Source organism: Cucurbita maxima, unplaced genomic scaffold (genome assembly GCF_002738345.1).
Source record: "Cucurbita maxima cultivar Rimu unplaced genomic scaffold, Cmax_1.0 Cma_Scf00033, whole genome shotgun sequence".
Classification (NCBI taxonomy): domain Eukaryota; kingdom Viridiplantae; phylum Streptophyta; class Magnoliopsida; order Cucurbitales; family Cucurbitaceae; genus Cucurbita; species Cucurbita maxima.
The window spans coordinates 1,699,027-1,720,232 of record NW_019272049.1 but is presented as its reverse complement, the minus strand read 5'-3'; the positions used below and the strand labels follow the sequence as shown (position 1 = coordinate 1,720,232).

At 34.5% G+C, this 21,206-nt stretch overlaps 1 protein-coding gene and 1 long non-coding RNA gene across 2 annotated transcripts; one reads left to right on the top strand and one right to left on the bottom strand.

Annotated features, from left to right (window-relative positions):
- Positions 1-5,570: 5,570 nt before the first annotated feature.
- On the bottom strand, positions 5,571-7,305 carry LOC111467139 (E3 ubiquitin-protein ligase RNF181-like). Its single transcript, XM_023111917.1, has 2 exons — positions 7,229-7,305; positions 5,571-5,877 (listed from the first exon to the last, which is right to left on the bottom strand). Exons 1-2 carry the CDS (start codon positions 7,303-7,305, stop codon positions 5,571-5,573), a joined length of 384 nt encoding a protein of 127 aa, XP_022967685.1.
- An 11,661-nt stretch (positions 7,306-18,966) lies between these two features.
- On the top strand, positions 18,967-20,137 carry LOC111467316. Its single transcript, XR_002714519.1, has 3 exons — positions 18,967-19,165; positions 19,247-19,319; positions 20,042-20,137. It is a non-coding gene; the product is annotated as an uncharacterized LOC111467316 (long non-coding RNA).
- Positions 20,138-21,206: the final 1,069 nt, after the last annotated feature.

Genomic DNA, 21,206 nt, shown 5'->3' with positions numbered 1-21,206 from the left:
GCGACGACAATATAGAGTTGAAAAAAACGGGTTGGGTAGATGTACAACACTGGACAGTAAAAAAAACCCGAATATTAAACTTGAAGTTGCAACTAAATCTTTTTTTCTTTCAATAATGAAATGGGTTCGATTCAAGTTGACTCAATTTAAGTGTGCTAGCCTTCTCGACTTGTGATGTTACGAAACAAAGACGATGTGTCAGCCTTCTCGTTGTTTCTCGAAGGGGGTAGACATGAGGCAGTGTGCCAATAAGGACGCTGGGCCCCAAAGGGAGTGGATTTGGTGGCAGAACCACATCGATTGGAGGAAGGAAAGAGTGCTAGCGAGGACGCTGGGCTCCGAAGGGGGTGGATTGTGATGTCCCACATTGGTTGGGGAGGAGAACAAACCACTATTAATAAGGGTGTGAAAACCTTCTCCTAGCATACATGTTTTAAAGCCTTGAGGGGAAGCTCGAAAGGGAAAACCCAAAGAGAACAATATTTGCTAGTGGTGAATGTGGGTCGTTACACAACCTCTCTCAGGATGGATTTATAGTGCAATGATCCTGTTTAGAGGGCTCCTAACCATTTCCACACACCATAATGACACTCATCATTATCTAAATTATAAATGTAAACCATCATCCCATCTCAGGGCAGGTTTACAGAGCCACAACCTTGGCTCTTGACCCATTTTCACACACGATAGTAACTACTCAAGTAGCCACCACGTGTTGTCCTATCTAACCTTAGTCAAGCTTGACGGTATAAGATCTTGAAATACCTACTGGTTCATTACTTGTATGTCATATCAACGTTTCTAAATATTGACCTCTCAATTCAAAGGTTTTATTATCAAGACAGAAGATACAAAGTGTACACATTGTAATAGCCCTCTGCGATTTACACGAGCATCAACAACATACGACATATGTCATGGAATAAAAACTTATCATAACCATCTTAAACCCTTTTTTCGTTTAATATTGAAGTTAACATTAGAGTTAGCATATTTTTTTAAGTGGTTTCATTATAATTTTTTAATTGAAGATTTCTCATTTTTTTTTTCGGAAGTTGATGGCGGCACATAACAAACAAAAGTGGACAATATCTACTAGTGGTGGGCTTGTGCTGCTACATATGGTATTAGAGTTAGTCACCAGACGGTGTGAAGTACTCGTCGGAATAGGGCTAGACTCTTTCTATGCTAGTGGTGAACTTGGACAGTTGCACGTTCGATCTTAGAGGTATATATTAGAAGGGTTGGTTTTTTGGCCCTTGATCTCACTTTAATTAATTTCAATCAATTACTCAAATCAGAGCTAAAAAGAAGAAATTAGAGTCGAGACAACATACCCGACGTGATGATGTGGCAGCAAAATCAAAATGATGGACAAATCAAAATATATCAAAATATGAGATTTATAATATTGGAAGAGTAACAACTGGTGGAGTTTTTTTTATTATTATATTTTTAAATAACATTATTTTTACAAAATATAAATTTGAATCTAACCGTTACTCACATCGATTTTTATTATTACTGTATCATATTATTATATTTTAAAATTTTGGTAGTTACACACATCGCTTTTATTATTATTATATTATTATATTTATAATAAATTTTGAATTTTATTTGACTATTACTCCTATCACTTTTTATTATTATTATATTAAAAAATTTAAATAAATGAATTTACAATTTTTTCTTATTTATTTACTTTTAATCTTCACCTTCCATTATTCATAACACAATCCAGTGATCAATATTAATTTCTACATTTTGCCACTTTTATTCTCTATATAAACTCATCAACTTCCTCAAACTTACAAGTTTATTTCTCTTTATCTTATTCTTGAGAGAGATTATTATTGTATTGTGAGAAAACAGTTGTGAGTGTCCCAAATTGTAAATCTACTCTTTAAGAGAGTTGTGGTGTGTTACTATCAAACTCAAATATTTGTATCGGTTTGATCCTGTGTCGTGGAAAGGATTGAGTTTGCTCTTGAACTAGTAAAAAGAGCGGTGTAGCGGTTTGACTCTGATCTGTGGAAAGAGTCGAGAAAGTTCTTTATTCAAATTCCCAAGGAGGCGCTTGGGGAGTGGAGTAGGTCGAGTTTGACCGAACCACTATAAAACTACAATGTCATTTTCTCTAACTCTTTCCTATTTAATTTCAAAATTATTATTGTGATTTATGGCATGTTCTACTTGATTATTATTTTGACTTGAATTATTTTGTTGAGTAATTATCATATTTTACTTATTTATAAAAAGTTTCATTATTAAAAAAAAAATTAATTACGTTTAAATACTTTTACCATTAAAATCCTATTCACCCCCTTTAGGGTTGTTGATATGAACCAAAAAACATCAATCATACAATATACTTCAATGACGATGTGAAGAAAAAGTTGTCAAAATTATCAAAAGATGTTTCAATGCATGCCACATTGAAGAAGAGTGAAGTTTGATTGTTATAAATTTTGGGTGGGTTACAATTTAGAGTTTTTAGAACTTTTTATTTACTTTAGGTTACAATTACATAATGGTTAATTATGAACATTAAGTATGAATGTTACAATTCTTGGAATGCGTAGTAGTTTCATTTTGAGGCTATATAAAGCCATGTATGTTGTATTTGTAAGGGACTTGAAAAATATAGTAAAAAGAAGCATTTGTGCTCTTCTTTAGCCAATGACTAAGTTTATTTGCAATTCTATGTAGTTTAGGTTGTATGTAGAATCATTCAAGCTCGACATGATCAATCTTGCTTGTGGAGTGATTCGAATCTCAAGCAAGTGTTCTTGCCTTGAGATATTTGATCAACAAGAATAATTCAAGCTAGACATGATCGATCTTGCTTGTGGAGTAATTCGAATCTCAAACAATATTCTTGTCTTGAGATATTCGATCAACAAGGTAATCCGAATCTTACTCCCTTTGTAGTGGTTCGTTATCAATGATATGAACCAAATTCAAATTAGTTGTCATACCGATCGTATATCGTATTAAACTAAGTTAATAAGCATTGCTAGACTTCCAAAAAATGAAAGGGGAAATAATAAGAGACTTCCAGAATGAAGGGTGGCGGTGGAAACCACCGTTTTTAGGGTTAAAATTCAAATTTTGTATTCTTTTGAGGGTCTTCGTGAAAAGTGAAAAAAAAAATAATTTGAAGTTGGTGTGCCAAAAGTGAAACAAGATAAAGTTGTTATTTTTAAGGACTTTTTTGTTTTGTTAAGACAACACCTACTTTCCCTATGCTTTTCAGGTTTCACTATGGAGGGTAGTTTCGTCAATAATTAAAACTATTCATTTTAATGAGATAATCGAGATGTTCATTTAATCTGCACGATGATTCGTTATCGGTTTTTCCTTTCGGGTATACTCTCAAGGTTTTAATATGTGCTAGATAGAGAGAGGCTTTCTCGTTCTTCTCCCTAACCGATGTGAGATCTCATAATCCACCTTCCTTTGGAGCTCAGCGTCATCCCTGACACTCGTTCCCTTCCCCAATCTATTTGCAACCCCTCCAATCCACCCCCTTTGAGGCCTAGTTGACTAGGGAGAGGTTTTCTCATTCTCCTCCTCAACTGATGTGAGATCTCACAATCCACCTCCCTTCGGAGCCCAGCATCATCCCTCACACTCTTCCTTTCTCCCATCAATATGCGACTCCCCCCCAATCCATCCCCTTTGAGACCCAGCTTCCATGCTGGCCCACCACCTCATGTCCACCCCCTTTCAGGACTCACTAGCTAGCGATGACTTCTAGCTCTAATACCATTAGTAACGATCCAAGCCCACCACTAGCAGATATTATCCTCGGGTTTTTTAAAATGCGTCTAGAGAGAAGTTTCCATTTGTTTCATAAATGAAATGACATTTGGAGTTCATGATTATGCTAAAACAAGTTTATGCTCGTGCATAACTGAAATGACATTTGGAGTTCATGATTATGTCTGTTCAATTTGTTTCATAAATGTCGATACAGGGTATTGTCCGGGTATTGTCCGTTTAATGGATGGTTACTTAATATTGTGTCAATACTTCGATATTTTCAAATATTAATCATTTATATCCTCGATTTAAGGGATTTGAAATTGTTGTTTTTTTAATATTAAATTTAAATTAATGCATTTATGATTTGGAGTATTTTAAACTCAATTTAATTTTGAAATGTTATGTTTTTATATATATTTTTCAATAATAAATATGTGGTACCTTTTTTAAAGGCCAAATTAATAAAATATTAAACTTTAAAAAATATTTAGAAAATACTCTTTAATTTTTAAAAGTTTTATTAATACTCTTATATTTTTTTTAAAATATATTCTTAATTTTTTAAAAGTAATATTAAAAGTTTGGACATAATCTATAAGATATTGATAAACGATTTTCGATCAGATATTGACGATAATTTTTTTAACATTTTTTTATTATAAAAAATTTAAATGCTACTTTTAAAGTTTCATGAGTATTTTTGAAAAACATTATTGAAACTCTAGAAAGTCTAAAGGGTATTTTTGAGATAAAGTATAAACTTCACGGTCTTTTTATTAATTTAGTTTTTTTTTTAATTTTTAAAATGCATGATTAATTTGGTCATTATTTTGTAAACCCTATAATTATGGTCCAAAAGAAGCTTACTCAAAAGCATGCAGGTCCCAACAATTTTTTTGGGGCGAGGCAATAAGACATGTGGTGTATCTTCTAAACCGTTAGTCAACAAAGGTGTTGGGCACTCGTACCATCTATGAAGTATGGTTCGGTAAGAAACTTCACTTTGAGCATCTCAGAGTATTCAGTTGTACAATACTTATTAAGGCTACAAACCATATATTAAGAAACTTAACGACAAAAGCCAAAGATGGTGTACTTTAGCGTAGAGGATAGGACGAAGGCACATAGGCTGTATGATCCGTAATATGAGAAATTTCATGTGAACAAAGATGTAGTATTTGAAGAAAAAAGAAATGGAATTCATGTAGCGTCAACGAGAACAAATAGACTATTGCAAAGTTCATAGTTCTAGAAGACGAGGGAGATGTAACAGACATAGAAAGTGCACGAACACTGACACCAACAAGTCCACACACGTCATCATCAATGACACCAAAAGATAAGATGAACTTTTTAGAACAAGGGAGATCGGGCAAGATCGTAGAAGAACCCACAATAGAAGGTTGGCTAAAGAAAATTTTCTCTCTCATTGAAATTTATGCTATTGCTTGTTGTCGAGGAGCCAACAATTTATCGTGAGGCTGCAACTGAGATGACGTGGTAGGAGGCCATACAAAAAGAACTTGAAGCCATCGAGATAAATAAGTCGTGGGCACTTACCAACTTACTGTCTAGTCACAAGCCCATTGGTTTGGAGTGAATACCATTAAGCACAAAGCAAGACTTATAGCAAAGGGATACGTGCAACGACAAGGAGTTGGTGGCTATGTTCAATACAGATAGAAGTAAGGACAAAATATTTGCAAGTAAGGACAATTATTAATAGTATTACTACAAGGAGTAGTAAAAAAAATTGCAAATAAGCCCTCAGAAAAATGGGTAATTAACTGAAAAGAAAGTCAGGGTGAGTCCTCCTCCAATGGCAGTGGCCTCTTACAGAGAGGGCAAGAGTTATGGAGGTTGAGCCACTCGAAGATGCATGATTCATGATACGCATGCCCGCAGGGAGTCCTTATCACCTCCCTCTTCTTATTCATCTCATCCAAACAGATACAGCAATCTCCCAATTCCTTCTCTTCCTCCACTTCAACACGCGCCACCACTCCTCTCCTCTGCCTCCCCCTCGGCGGCGACTCATCAACAACAAAAGTCTCCTCCACCAGTGCGCCGCCGTTTCCATGCCCCTGGTACACTCCGGCTACCCGACTGTGAATGTTTGATTAATCCATCACACCCAAATGGCGGTCAGAGTTCTCTTATTTATAATCATTTACAGAATACAGAAATAAGGTAAATTACAAATAATATGGAAATAGCGATAAAAGGAAAGAATAATAAATGAATACAATATATTTGCATTTAGTAAAAGGGAAAATATGGTAACCGGTAATGTAAGGCAAATATCTAGATATTTGCCTTATAATGAACGGTCAACTATCCTTAACACCCCCCGCAAGCTGAGCGTCGGATTTGAACGAACATGAAGCTTGGATCTGAAAAATTCAAAGAGAGGTCGAGAAATACTCTTTGTGAAGATGTCAGCAACTTGGAGATGAGAGGGTACATATTGTGTACGAAGTTTGCCAGCGATAACTAGTTCTCGAAGGAAATGATAATCTAGTTCAACATGCTTGACCCGCTTGTGAGAAACAGGATTAGAGCTAAAAAAATAGCACTTTTGTTGTCACATAAGAGTAAGGGCTGCTGTGAAATAGGGATCTTGAGGTCATGCAAAAGATGCGCAACCCAAAGAAGTTCAGCAGCAGTTGTGGCAAGAGCACGATACTCAGATTCACAGCTGGAGCGTGATACAGTAGGTTGCTTTTTGGCACTCCAAGAAATGGGATTGTTACCAAGATAAATAGAATAGCCGGATGTAGAACGACGAGTATCGGGACAACCAGCCCAGTCAGCATCCGAATAAGCGACTAGCGTACTAGGAACAGTGGATGGACGAAAGATAAGACAGTGTGTTGATGGGAAGCTCGAAAAGAAAAGTCCAAAGAGGACAATATCTGCTAGAGGGGGAGGCAGAGGAGAGGAGTGGTGGCGCCCCTACTAGACAGTGTGCCAACAAGCGACTAGCGTACTTGAACTTATACTTGGAGTGGACATGAGACAGTGTGCCAACAAGAACGCTGTGCCTTGAAAGGGGTGGATAGGAGGTCCCACATCAACTAGAGAAGGGAACGAGTACCAGTGAGGACGCTGGGGCTCAAAGGTGAGTGAATTGTGAGATCCCATATCGGTTAGGGAGGAGAACAAATCATTATTTATAATAGTGTGAAAACCTCTCCTTAACAAACGCGTTTTAAAAACCTTGAGGGGAAGCTCGAAAAGAAAAGTCCAAAGAGGACAATATCTGCTAACGGTGGACTTGGACAGTTACAGAAACTTTCAGCTTAGCCCAACGTTGTAACTTTCACGGGCACATTGATGAGTATTTATAATAAGAGAAAGCACTATCAAATTTCCTAAAATTTCTACCCAAGTTGAAGACTACTAACAAATCTCTTAAACAAATTATTAAAATTTACACAATTTTGCAATTACTTACCATTCTAATATCTGAACGTTGCTCTTTGTTGCATATGAACTCCACAACGACGATTTGTCTCTTTTCGATACACTCATAGATGAAGTGAAAGCGAGTGTCAATGTGTTTGATACATCAGTTAAAGTGAGCGTCAATAGGTTAAATTTGCTGAGAGGGAAGAATTTCGAACTCATTTAAACTTAAGGGAGAATCTCTTTCATGTATAGTTTCTTCGTTATATTTTTTAAGTGTATGACGTTTCGGCAGAATCATGTCTGTGCTGTTAGACTTGAAATGACTCAAAATGTATTATACGGGGATGTGATTAGTTGTCAATTCTTCCTACCCGGATGCTATCTAAGCAATTGTGTTTACTTTTTCGCTTTTAGCCTATAACGTAACTTTCTTCATTTCTCTCAATCTCGTTCTCAAACTCTCTTTCTAAAATCTCTCTCAACCCTAATTTTCTAATACTTTCTTTTTAAAACTGGGCTAGAAGCTTGGGTATGCGTCGTTCGACAAAAGTCGACACAATTTCAAGTTGGCTAACGTGAATGGTGAGAGTAAGTGCCACACAATCTCTTGCGTGATTGTGACACATCGTAATAAATTGTACCCTATTAATTTTAGTTAAGTTTGGTTCGTAACTGAATGGCCGAGTAAATCGAATCTAGTCAAGTTTGTAATAAAGAGGAAAGAAATGAGGAGAAAAAACACTCATGCAACATAACATTAGACACATATTGATATTGATAGATAAAGATAATGAAGCATGAAGATTATCTCAAGTACATAAGTGAGCTCTCCTCCTCAAACTAGATGGCTAAGCCTGAAGGCAAAGCTAGAAGGTCAGATCTTTCAAAAGCTAAGAGTTCCCAAGATTTGCGAGGTTGTTTATGATCTAGCACCTTAGCCACATACAATTCAATAGAACCTAGATAAGATTGAACAACTATATCGGTTTTCACCTCTATAACCACACGGTATAACATTCCTTCCTCCACGGCTAGAGTCTCGCCGTTCACTACACGAATGAACGTCCACGCTTTCCCCGTTTGATGGTGTATAAACTTCGTCATAGCAAACCTTCCAATCTCTTGCACGTACGGGTCTTTGATATCTTCTATTGATTTCCAATCATGAGGCTTGCAAGCTTGGAGCCCGACATCGTCTTGTCCATGAGAAACTACAACAGAACTCATCGTAACTTTTGATTGATATAATTTGAAGAACGACGGTTTGCTAACATTTATAGAGAAAATAGTCCAAAGGGAATTTGATTCTTGGACTAAAAGCTCAATAGTAAAGCTTATAAATGGTGCAATCTTGATATCATCTTTGTGCCATCTTAATCTACAAATATTCTTCGTGGCATCTAAGTTAGCAAGTAGGCATCATAATATGACGTTTCAATTGCTTTGACATTATCGATGAGATTCCCTATTGATTGAAGAGGGGAACGAGTGCCAGTGAAAACGTTGGACTTCGAAAAGGAGTGAGTTGTGAGATCCTTCACCAATTGGAGAGAAGAACGAAACATTCTTTATAAGGGTTTGGAAACCTCTTCGAGATGCATTTTAAAACTGTGAGGCTGACGAAGATACGTAACAGACTAAAACGGACAATATCTACTAGCCGTGTGTTTGGACGGTTACATTGTCATTCTTACTAAAAAAGATTATTCCTATTAAAAGCTCTTGATCTTGGTTAATCAAATGACGGGTATTCCATATAAACTCCTACTAAACAATAAACTCATTCCAACCATAAATTTGAGTTGAGTGGTTCGAATCATTTATTCAAATTTTTGTTTTAAATTTCAATATATATAATTGAAAAATCCTTCCAAATAATAAAAAATTATATCGTAAGCAAAATGTATATTTTATAAATAACAGTTTGATTTAACTATCATGAACGAACCAAATTGATAAAGTTTTCATTTATTTGAACTATTAATTTTTTTTGGGTCGTTAAAAAAAAAATATATATATATATTTTTCACTAAAGTGAAAAGGGACATATGCTAAAGTACTTTGCACATGATATTAAATTTTTTTCCCCTTTTATTATGTTCTTAAAAATTAGGCTTAGTTTTAACAGTGCAATTTTAAATTCGAATGTTCGATCAAATCACTTGATAAAAAATTATATTCTTAGCCGTATTAAAGATATACTTATTCTCTACGGTTGAAGGTTGAAATCTTTATACAACTTTTTTAAAGGTCGTTACTATATGCATGCAAAATCTGACTCACTTCATTTGAAAGTAATGAAAGAGGTTACCATAAATAATGAAAACAAACGAGTAAACGTTCATATAGAATCCCTTTCAAAACCGCGTCAGTTCAAAATATTTTAATACAATTCAATTCGAGAAACTCTAATAGCTTAAATAAAGTTCGTCACATGAAGAAGTTTAAGGGAAGAAATGAAAACCTAAATGATTTAAGGAAGGTTTTAAGGATTCCAAGAAAGTAATTTTAATGACATAACAAGTTTCAAAAAGATAAAAAAGTAAGCTTAAAGGATAAAAATGTCATTTTATTAATTGTTTATAAAGAAAGATTTCATATTTTTAATTTCTTATAAAAAAGAAATTTAAAAAAAAACGTGACATGTTACCAAAATATCATTAAAGTTGAAGATATTTATGAAATTGTCATTGATCAAAAAATCTAATATGTTATGAACAGCGTGCACAAAATAAAAGAAATCTTAAAATCGAGCAGTTGGACATTCTCCAAACTTGGATATGATCTAGAAGATTCACAACTCAACATATCAACAACTTAAATTCAAAAGTGGTTCTAGATATTTCAAGGTCAGTTTGAGCTCTCTCTATAAATTATGAAATAAGGGATCGTTTAGAACAAGAATCAAGCACGTGGAGCCTCCATTTAAGAGTTATAAGAGTTTCATTTTTAGGTTTCCTTTCTCCCAAACTTGTTTCTATAAGTTATAAATAAGATTACCCAACAAATTTGTCGAGTGAGGCCTATCCCATTTTATTTCTATACCTTTGAGGATCATTTTAAAAAAAAAATTACTTTCACGGGGTAAGTTCGAATTTCCTATCTACGGTCTCTCTCGTCCAAAATTAAGCATTCCTTAAGCTCTAGGGGATTAAACTGAATGTTTTTTTTTAGGAAGGAATCGTGTTGAGATATGAGTAGCGTGGCAGGAAGCACACTTTTCCAGTTCTATTTTCTATTTCTATTTCTTAACATGGCATCAGAACACCGATTGTGGTATTCCTAATACCCCTTGGACTCAGAGTCCAAGGGGAGTATTAAACCTAAAGTCAAACCCTAACTCAATCAGTGAAGTCTTTATAGTTGCCAATCATCCAATATCAAGAATACGTTGTAAGCATCTTCAAATTCTCACCAAGCTCAAAGGTGACATATTCAAGATGTTCGTATTTTCATTCACAATCTCTCAAGTGATCCAAAGCACCGATCTTGGTGTTATTATCGAGTAAAGCATTTATGCATGGACCAAGAAGTGATCAGGGAAGATATTCACTTGTTCCAAATGAAATTAAATGGGACAAGTTACCAATCCTCGAGTCAATCATTGCGGTCTACTTCTAAAGCATTTATGCATTGACCAAGAAGTGATCAGGGAGGATATTCACTTATTTCAAATCAAATTAAATGGGACAAGCAACTAAACCTCGAGTCAATCATTGCGGTCTATTTTTTACGGATATTTTCATTACTAGGAAGACAAAAGTGTTATTGACCTACACTCTCTTCTCAAAGACAATTCGGATGTTATTGACCTACATTCGTAAAGACAAGTTGGATGTGATTACATACACTCTCCAACTTGAAGGGGAGTGTTGAGATATGAGTAGCGTGGCAGGAAGCACACTTTTCCAGTTCTATTTTCTATTTCTATTTCTTAACAAATCGAGACCTAGTTTGTCATGGATCAAGCTGTACAAGAAAACCGAAATCTACGTTTTGGTTGACTTATAACACGAGGGAGTTGACTCCAAAATTCGTCACTGCCACAAAAAATCATCCCTAAAAAAAATATTCTTGAGCTTGACGTAAGTACAAGGAAGAAGTATGAAATAAAGTATCTTAATTATGCCACAAAGATTTTGGGGTGGATGATAAGATACATATATGTTGTTTGAATTTAAGGAGGTTTTATTGTATTTTTTAACTGGTAGAGAATTATCTTTAATATTTTAAGTTACAATTAGCGGGATTATGATATTGATGGACATAAAAGTTGCAACCTTTCAACTATAGGTTGTTTATTTTTAAGGCTAAACCCTAAACCCTAAACCCTAAACCCTACCAAGATTTTGGATATTGAAATCAAGTTTGGATATTATGCTTTTTAAGCCATGAGCTTGTTACTTTTCATTTCTTTTGATTTGATGCTCGAGTCATTTAAGTAGTCTTGATTAAGTTATCTCGTGGAGTAATTCGAATCATGAGTTTAGAGACGAGTACTATTTACTCTTGATTTTGATTATCAAGGTAATTCGTTCGAAAACTTTCCCTTAGGTTGATTCTTTATTGTTTTTTGGGTTCTTGGATAATTTAGCTAAAGATCTTGTACCTCAACAAGGTTCTTGGATCAAATCCTAAGAGTTTCATGACAAAAAGTTTTATAAGAAATTGTGGCTTGAAAGTGTCCCAGTATGAGTTTGTGTATAGGTAAATAAAACAGTTTTGGACGAACTTTGACGAGCTATAACTCACACCACAGTACACCAAAAGATAAGACATCAATATGTAGCCTTCATTGATGCACAATCTTTAAATTTCATGAACAAATTGAGGAGAGAAACACTTAGAAGTGCATTGGAGGAGCCGTGTTTCAGATGTAGAGAAAATGAAAACGCGCGTCCTCTTACTTTCTAAGGAAGAAGTCGATGACGTAGCTTGTCCAACTGAACTGACTTGTCAGCCCAAATATTAACCCCTCTCAATTTTTCTTAAAATTAGCCCATTCTAAATTGATTCTCATAAAAATCTCAGTGGCTCTAAAAACTAGACTGCCTAAGGAAACTGTCAAATAAAAATTGGAGTATATCAGATATCAAAAGCTTGAGATCCGAGGCCCGAAACATCAACTAAGAGCTAAGTAGCATTCTTGGAATTTTATTTAGAAATGCTAGTAAGAATCACTTATAATTCAATATGAACCTTTGAGTTTAGTATGGTATAAAGAAAATGGATGAAATAAGGGAAGAACCGTGAGTTAAGTATCTAAATCAAGCATTTTTCTTGGGAATCAAGTAACATTAAAATAACTCAATAAACAATCTCTTCCGCCTTAAAAATTTAATGGTAGGCATAATATGACACATTAAAGTTATATATGAAATTTTGTGGTCATCGAATATGGTTAAGTAGCTAAAGTAAGTAACGATGTGAAATGACCATAATGCCCCTATGACAAGCTACTCTCGATTTATGACTCAAATGACCACCAAATGTAATGAAACGTTATGATGTTTAAAGATCATGTAAAATTTTAGAACCAATGGATCATGTTTGAATCTTGAACCAAGTTTAATGTAGTAAATAACCGTAATGCCCTTAAGATTTCTTTAAGACATACCAAGGTTTAAACACCCTCCAAGTGGTTCGAGATTTTAAATAAGGACTATGAATATGGATACCCACCTTTAAGAACATTTGAAGAAGTTCGGATCAAGTTTAGAATCTAAACCAAGATAGAGATTTTAAGTTAAGGTTTAAAAGAAATGAATAAAATGCCCCTAAAAATTAAGAGTCATGATTTCTAATATAGTATCATTAAACAATATCATACAATTGTAGAGATAGCATGATTTCTAATATAGTATCATTAAGAGTCATGCCATGAATTTAAAAATACGCTCAAAGAAATATTTTGGTTGCCATATAATACCTACTAGGTAGCCTTTATTCCAATATGAATAAAAAAGATATAAAATAAATGCATAATTATTAACAATGTTGGGATAAAATCCTAACTTAATTAACATCAATACTAATGAAACATACATATTAACAATATTTTTGAGGTACCTTGTAATAGTACGATTTATAGACATTCACCTCACACACTATTTCATGAACTTCTTCATCAAAACGGTTAACGATCTTAAATTTCTACTTCATACTCCGTAGCATTTGTTTCAAGGAGCGCAGTAGCTCTAGTCATTAAGAGGAGAGAATTGGTCGTGAGGCGATATATTGAACATTAAGAGATGGTCCAGATAGTGATTAAAGAGGAAAAACATACACAGGTAGAAACAAGGGTTCCTTCAAGTATATGAACCAAAAAGGGCAAGGTTAAAAGGTTTTCTCTAAGTTTAACGTAGTTGTTGATAACACTCCAAAAGTAGAGTTATATAAGCCTTTTTTAGTTAATTATGAACTCATACAAACAATTTTCTCATTATTTTTTCATTATTAGCTTTATTTGTTCTAATTAGTAAGCATGAAATAGTTCATTGTGGTTCAACATGAAAGGAATGTCAAGTTGCATAAATTGAGCCTAATTGTACATTAAATTGAATTATTTGACAAAATTTCAGAACTTTTATGTTGAACCATGATGCTGTAGCAAATCTCATAACAAAACTGTGACAAATCTGGAAAAAAATTGCTTACCTTAATGTTTGGGTACCCATCATGAGATTTACGGATACTATCTAATAGTCAAAAGTATAAAAAAAGAAATTCTTTGTATATACATTCGAACCACTGTTAGTCATATTTCGGGAATGACATGGAAATTTTAATCTGCATCAGCAATTCAAATGGGTCATTGACTACCCAATTAGGAACATCGTGGGTGAACAATTTATTCTTTTTTTTTTTGCTCTAAATGGAAAGCAATGCACAATAAAAAAAAAAAAAAAAAAAATGATCACAAAATATATAGCAGCACACTCTGCTACTGTGAATTGGTGTGAAACAAGAGAAGAAGAAAAAAAACATAATCTAGCAGCCATTGACAGTAGAAGAAAAAGAAGATGAAGAAGAATAGATTAGGGTAAAGAGGTGGACGTGAGAGCTCAAAGAAAGGGAACTTCCATTGAAGGGCAGTAACAAAGCTTGATAACGATCCTTTACTTTCTTTTCTTATTCTATCAACTTTACATGATTGAGTTGTGGGTTCCTCTATTTAATTCAATTTGTATGGAAAGCTAAATTTGATAGGAGAGGTGAGAGAGTTGTACGTAGTTTAAGTATGTTGACGGTCTGATTTTAGTTTATTAAAGAGTTGTTGTTAATGATTTACATGTGTGTTTACTTAGCTACTTTACATACATGGTTTCGGAAGAATAGAGGGAGCAATGAAATTCTCTTTAATACTCTAGTTTTATTTTAAGGATACTCGAAGGTAATAGAAGGGTTGAGAATAATTCTTATACTAGAGTCTTGTAATTAGAAATTAAACAATGATTATGGAAGTAATCACTATGCATTGACCCTCAGAAGTGTAATTGAAAATCTATTAAAAGAAACTAAAATCTATCACAAAACTCAACAATTTATCTATTTTATACTTATGATGGTGTATACTTGCACTTATTCTTATTCTCGTGAATTTTACATCATTTTATTATATACATCCACAAGCGACCAGTTGTGTGAGTTTCTAGACTTGTTTTATAATAGTGCTCATATCAATAATAGGAGGCTAATCATAGACAAAACGGACAACAAGATGAACCTTTAAGCCAACTTGATATCCCTATAAAGTGAGCGTGAAAACAAGCTCTCAGAATACGAGTCTTAGTTGAACAAAAATATCCCCTTTGACACTGAATGTTATAGAATGTGGTCTAGTAAACTATTTTAAACCAGGAACAATTTGTAGTTGGTTTAGACTTGTTTAGAGACATAAAGTTGTAAGTCCCTCACTCTACAAAGTAGAAGGTTTCTTCAAATATTTCTAGTTGGACTCAGTCAATTCATGCGAGCACAACTCGCACTTGCAATGAATCTGTGAGAAGAGCTTTCGTCCGTTAAGGAAAGTTAAGGAAATTGGTGGTCTCAGCCATAGTATAAAGAGTACTAAGGAAACTAAAAAAGTAAGCATCTTACCTCATATTTACGAAAGAAATATGAGATTGTTTGCCTCGTCCTTAAGTTTGATGACCTGACTCACGTCGTAGAATACAAGTCCTTACAAGTAGACGATTGTCAAAGTTACGAGAAAAGACCAATCTGAATCTTAGCCTGGAAAGTAGAGATCTTCTATACTAGGAAAATGGTCTTTACAAAACCATCGAGTGGAAGAAACTATGTGAAAACAGAGGGAAGAGATGAGGAAGAAATACACGAGTAATTCCAAGATTAAGACACTTCCGAGGACAAAAGTTCATTTTAGATGTGTATGATGTAATAACCAAAAAAAATTAGAAATAAGAAAAAATAAAGGGGAAGGGAAATTGTCCCACATTGCTTAAGGTGAAAAATAGGGGGTTGACCTCGATTATAGAAGGGAGGTCCCTCACTTCATTTTATGATCCCACTTGAACAGTTTGAAGCCATTTGGAGAATACACTTTATGACAAGCTCAAGGCCAACATTTTGGATGATCCATTTGGGTCTGATACGCTCGGACTTTTTTCTTCTAGTTTCGGCCTAAGCTAACTAAGTGACCTTACTATCGACTCGGTCAGAAGACTTGTCTTGTGCATGCGACACGTATCCAGTGGCCCTTGCACATGTTATTTATGCTTTATATTATAAGATTATGTGAGTAGATTGTATGATGATGAGACTATGATATATGATGATGTGACTATGTTATGGTGATGCTATACGATGTCATACGACGATGTTATAAGATGACGTTATACGATGATGATGTATTATAACATGGCAATGTCAGATGTATGATGAGATAACTTAATATGAAGGTATGATGTGCATGTATTAAATGTCATGATGCATTATGACGATAATTTTTCTAAGACACAACCCTAATTAATTTTAATGATGTTGAACGTATGAAGGTCAATGCATGCATGTTACTTAGGGTAATTTGTGAACGGTGTATAGGGTTGTGTTATAAAGTTATTTAAAGATGAAAACTATAGAGATCTCAAGCATCTTGTGTGTTCATATACATTAGGTTACTTCCCCATATATGATGATAAGTACAGATGCGTACACTTCATCATCATGCCTTGCATGATACTCGGGAGTCTGCTGACCTCAGGATGTCGCAACAAACAGTTAGCTCGACTATTGATGGGTCCAAGGGGGTGCGAACCCCCTTGGAATCCATCTCACATGTGCGAGAGTCATATGTAGGGAAGTACTACACATCCAATTTTGTCTGGATAGGAGACCACCCTTACGATGGTTTTAACGATAGGTCCCTAATCATGAGTTGCATGTATTTGCATTCCCTGACCTTAATAGTGGGGTCACTTTATGAGTATTTTTTAAAATACTCAAGTTGTGTACTACTTTTGTTATCATTTTATGACTGACACGTGCATACGATAGTGGTATTTCATTTTCTTAGACTTAGATTAGTAAAGGGTGTTTTTACTTTAAATGTTTTATTTGGTATTTAGTTGTGTTGTTTTAAAGATGTTTTTTAACATGTAAATCAAAGTCGGTGTTTTATAATAAAGTTTTAAATATTGAATTCCGGATAAAAGCATAGGTTATGATGACAGTAACGATTTTTTAGAATTTTAGTAGAAATCTAAAATCATTACACTATTTTCTTTCATGTTTGTCTTATGTTCCTTAAATTTTTCCAAACATTTTTTTTATTTCACACCATCTTAGAAAATTCCACTTACAACATTTTCAATAAAATTTCAAAAGTTTGAGTTTAAAAGAAAAAAATTAGATATTTTAATACTCGTCACGGGTGTTACACTGTCAGTATGTCAATCTTAATTTCAGTTAGGACTGATTTATTTAAATCGACACAAGTAGCTATTCAACTTAGTCTACTTAATTATTACTTTTATGACAAGTATGATATGAATTATCCTTTCTATTTATACCGTTAAAAAATATTTATTTGCCTTGAAATTAAAAAAAAAAAAAAAAAGAGAGAGATAAATGACCAACAATACAAGAAGACACATAGGTAATCTTTATCTTATTATCATATTATATTTGAGAGATACTAATAATGCTACATGGGTATCATCTAAAGTAAGTAAAGCTTGCTCCCGTCATCGAACTAGGCGTCGTACTAGAGGTCGACACGGTCAAACGATACGAGTTCCCTAGACTGATCATCCTTCTATAGCACAATAGCCACACATTTTATTCTCATATTACATTTCATAGATATTGATAATGCAACACGTGCATCATCTAAAGTAAGTAAAGCTAGCTTCTATCATCAAACTAGGCGTCGGGCCAAAGGTCGACAAGGTCAAACGATTCGAGTTCTCTAGACTGATCATCCTTCTGTAGCACAATAGCCACATATAGCCTTTCATATTTTTTAGAATGTGGCGCCACTACATTCTCCACCAACTTCAAACAAAGTCGGTATTTCTTTCCTACTCCATCCACCACTTTATACTCCACGATTACCACACTATTAAACCTTTTTTCTACCCCAAGAAGGTGTGGTGCATGGTCGAATGCAAACTTTCCCATCGCTTCGAAGTATGGATCGCTTCCTGCATCCAAAATGGGTTCCCATTGTTCTTTAGCGGGGACGGCTGGTTTACTCATCGTCACTTATGTTTACTCGATCCAATATGGTCGTTCGATATTTATAGTCGTGTTGAACCCTCAAAACGGATGTCAAGGAATTTGATACTGAGAAAGTTCAATAGTAGAACATGATACCATGGAATCCTCCTATCTTTTCCTATCTTTTTTTAGGAATACATTACCGGATAACTCTGACCATTACTTAAAAATATAATTTAACTTAAAAAAAGTTTAGAAAAATCTTCAAAAAAAAAATATATATATATATATTTTTAATTTTTTTTAACATATTATAAATTTTTGTTTCTTTTAATGAACATTCGTGGGGTTGTAATCCGAATTATTTCTGTAACGTTCAAAATCTTTAACATAAAACAAAAAGTTATTCGTAAAAGATTATAAAGCTTTGTTAGTAGTTCACATGTTAGAATTTGTTAATATTTTTCACATGTGACGGAAAGAATTTAGGAATAGGTCGAAACAAATTAAGTATATATTCTGGATTATCGGTACGGATCAACAAAAGTAAAAATATACAAATATTTTGTTGGCCATATAGTACATGCATTCCACGTTACCCTAACTAAGAATAATATTTTAAATCTATTCAAACATCTTTAGCGATATCAACTAGTAGTAGCTTTTAGTCATATTAGAATACTACTTTATGTCATATGTATTCTTATTGTCTAAAGTAAAGTTGAAAAAAATATAAAAGAAATTATAAGATCCCACGTCGATTGGAGATTTAGAAATGAGTGTCAACGAGAACGTTGTCCTTGAAGAGGATGGATTCTGAGATCTACATGGTTGGAGAAGGGAACGAAACATTCTTTATAGGGTGTGGAAACCTCTCCCTAGCAAACGTGTTTGGACGGTTACAAATGGTATTAAAGTCATACATAGAGTGGTGTGCCAGCAAGGACAATGGGTCCCAAAGGGGGGTGAATTGTGAGATCTCATATCGATTGGAGAGAGGAACGAGTGTCAGCGAGAACGATGAGCCCCGAAGGGGAGTGGATTGTGAGATCTCACATCGGTTAGAGATGGGAACAAAACATTCTTTATAAGGGTGTGGAAACCTCTCCGTGGCAGACGTGTAAGGATTCAAAAAAAAAATGAAAATTGCCCACTTCCTCCATAATTTCTCATGTCGTACCTTCAAAACCCTTCCAACCAACTTCTCTTTCTCTTTCCCGTCTCATACCTTAATTTTTACTGAAAACTCTCAGAAATTGAGTTGATCGTGGGTTATTCAACGATTCGCCCACTCCACTACAAGGTTTTGTTAGTCCATTCCATTCTATACTTTTCTTCAAGAATTAGATGTAAGTTCTTAATATGGTAGAATACCTCTGTGTAGGCTGTTACAAACTTCGAGGGACAAGTCAAGTCAATCTCACAATTAGGATAGAACACCGGTTAAGCCCAACCAAGTAAGTGGTCTTACTATCGGCATGATTATAATTTAATGATTTATGTTGACACGTACTTCGTGGTTCTGCACGTGTCATATATTTGATATGTGTGAATTGTTTATGAATCAATATGACTATGATATGATATGATATGTATATGATTATGATACATTGATAAAACGATACGATAAGGTTATGTATAGAAAAATGTTATGGTTATGATAGATTGATAAAACAATACGATAAGATGACTTATAACGACCCTAAATTTTTACATACTTAGAGTCGTTACTAAGTCTCATGCTCATCTCTTATGCAGAAATATAACTCTTAAAAGAAAACATCATCTATAGTATAAATGTGAAAAACATTTAAAACATCCTCTTATTTCGAAAACACAGTTATGGTCTTGCGTGTTTAAATACAAAATACTGAAATTTAGAGAAAATAAAAACAAATACAAAATAATTTAAAATGATGAAATGTAAAACAACCTATTCTAACCTAAGACTAAGAATTTAAATATGAATCTACCTTATGCACGTGTCATAGTCTCTACTTGCGATGTCGTCATCCATATATGTGTGTCTTGCCTTTACCTGAAAAATGATGTGGCACACAACCTGAGTATTTCGAAGAATATTTAGTAAGTGACCCCACTATAGGAGGCCATGCAAATGCTAACACATGCAATCATGCTTTTGGGACCAATCTCTATCTCATTCAAGAGAGGCCTCCAGTCCAGAATACTATGGATGTGTAGTACTTCCCTACACACGACCCACACGTGCGAATGTGGATCCCCAGGCGGCTCGCACACCCCTTGGACTCTCTCTGGTCAAGCTAGTTGTATGTAGCGACGTCTAGAGGTTAGTGGAACTCCTGGTGTCATGCTCTCCATGATCACTCTACTCATCATATTGTGCGCATCCACACTCATCATCTCTAGGGAAGTAGCCTATGCTTATGTACATGCAACATGCACGAGGTCCCTCTGATTCCCATCCTAACATCTCTTCTTACACAACTCTCTAGTGTCATCTCTTTACATTAACTAACACATTCTCATTGGATATTTATATCATTTTCATGTTCTTAGGGTTGAGTCCTATGTCGGTCTATCGACATGATGCAATATGACACTCATCATCATATAGCATGCTTAATATGGAAAACATCAACATATTAAGACAAATGATATGCAATCATCAGACTCGTCATATCGCTATAAAATGCATCAAGCATATCAAGTACGTCATACATCGAAATATATATTATGCACATCATCATGCATCATAACTCAGGTATCATAACTCATACATCATCATATATTAGTATACAGCATCATACGATACAGCTCATACATCATCTTAATCTCATACATCATAAATGGTAACTCATGCCATTTCTGGTCTATCCTATAGTAAGCCCACTTACTTGATACTAGGTCTCACATAATTTATTCAGTTCGTATGCTTAATCAATTTATGCATGAACCAAGAAAATCACATTGGGAGGCAGCTCTTCGAGTTCTGAGATACATCAAAAGTACTCCTGGTCAAGAACTCCTACTACCATCTAAAAACAATTTAAGATTACAAGCATATTGCGATTCTGACGAGTGGTTATCGAACTTCTAGACGGTCTATTTCTGGGTTCTGCATTTTCCTCGAAAATTCAATTATTCTTTGGAAGTCTAAAAAGCAGACTAATGTGTTCAGATGATCAACAAAAGCCGAGTATTAAGCTATGACAAATACTTGTTTAGAGTTAACTTGGTTAAAGTACATTCTTCAAGACTTAAATGTTCCACTGTCCGAACGAGCATTATTATATTGTGATAATCAAGCAACATTACATATAGCAGCCAATCTAGTTTTTCACGAACGTACGAAACACATTGAA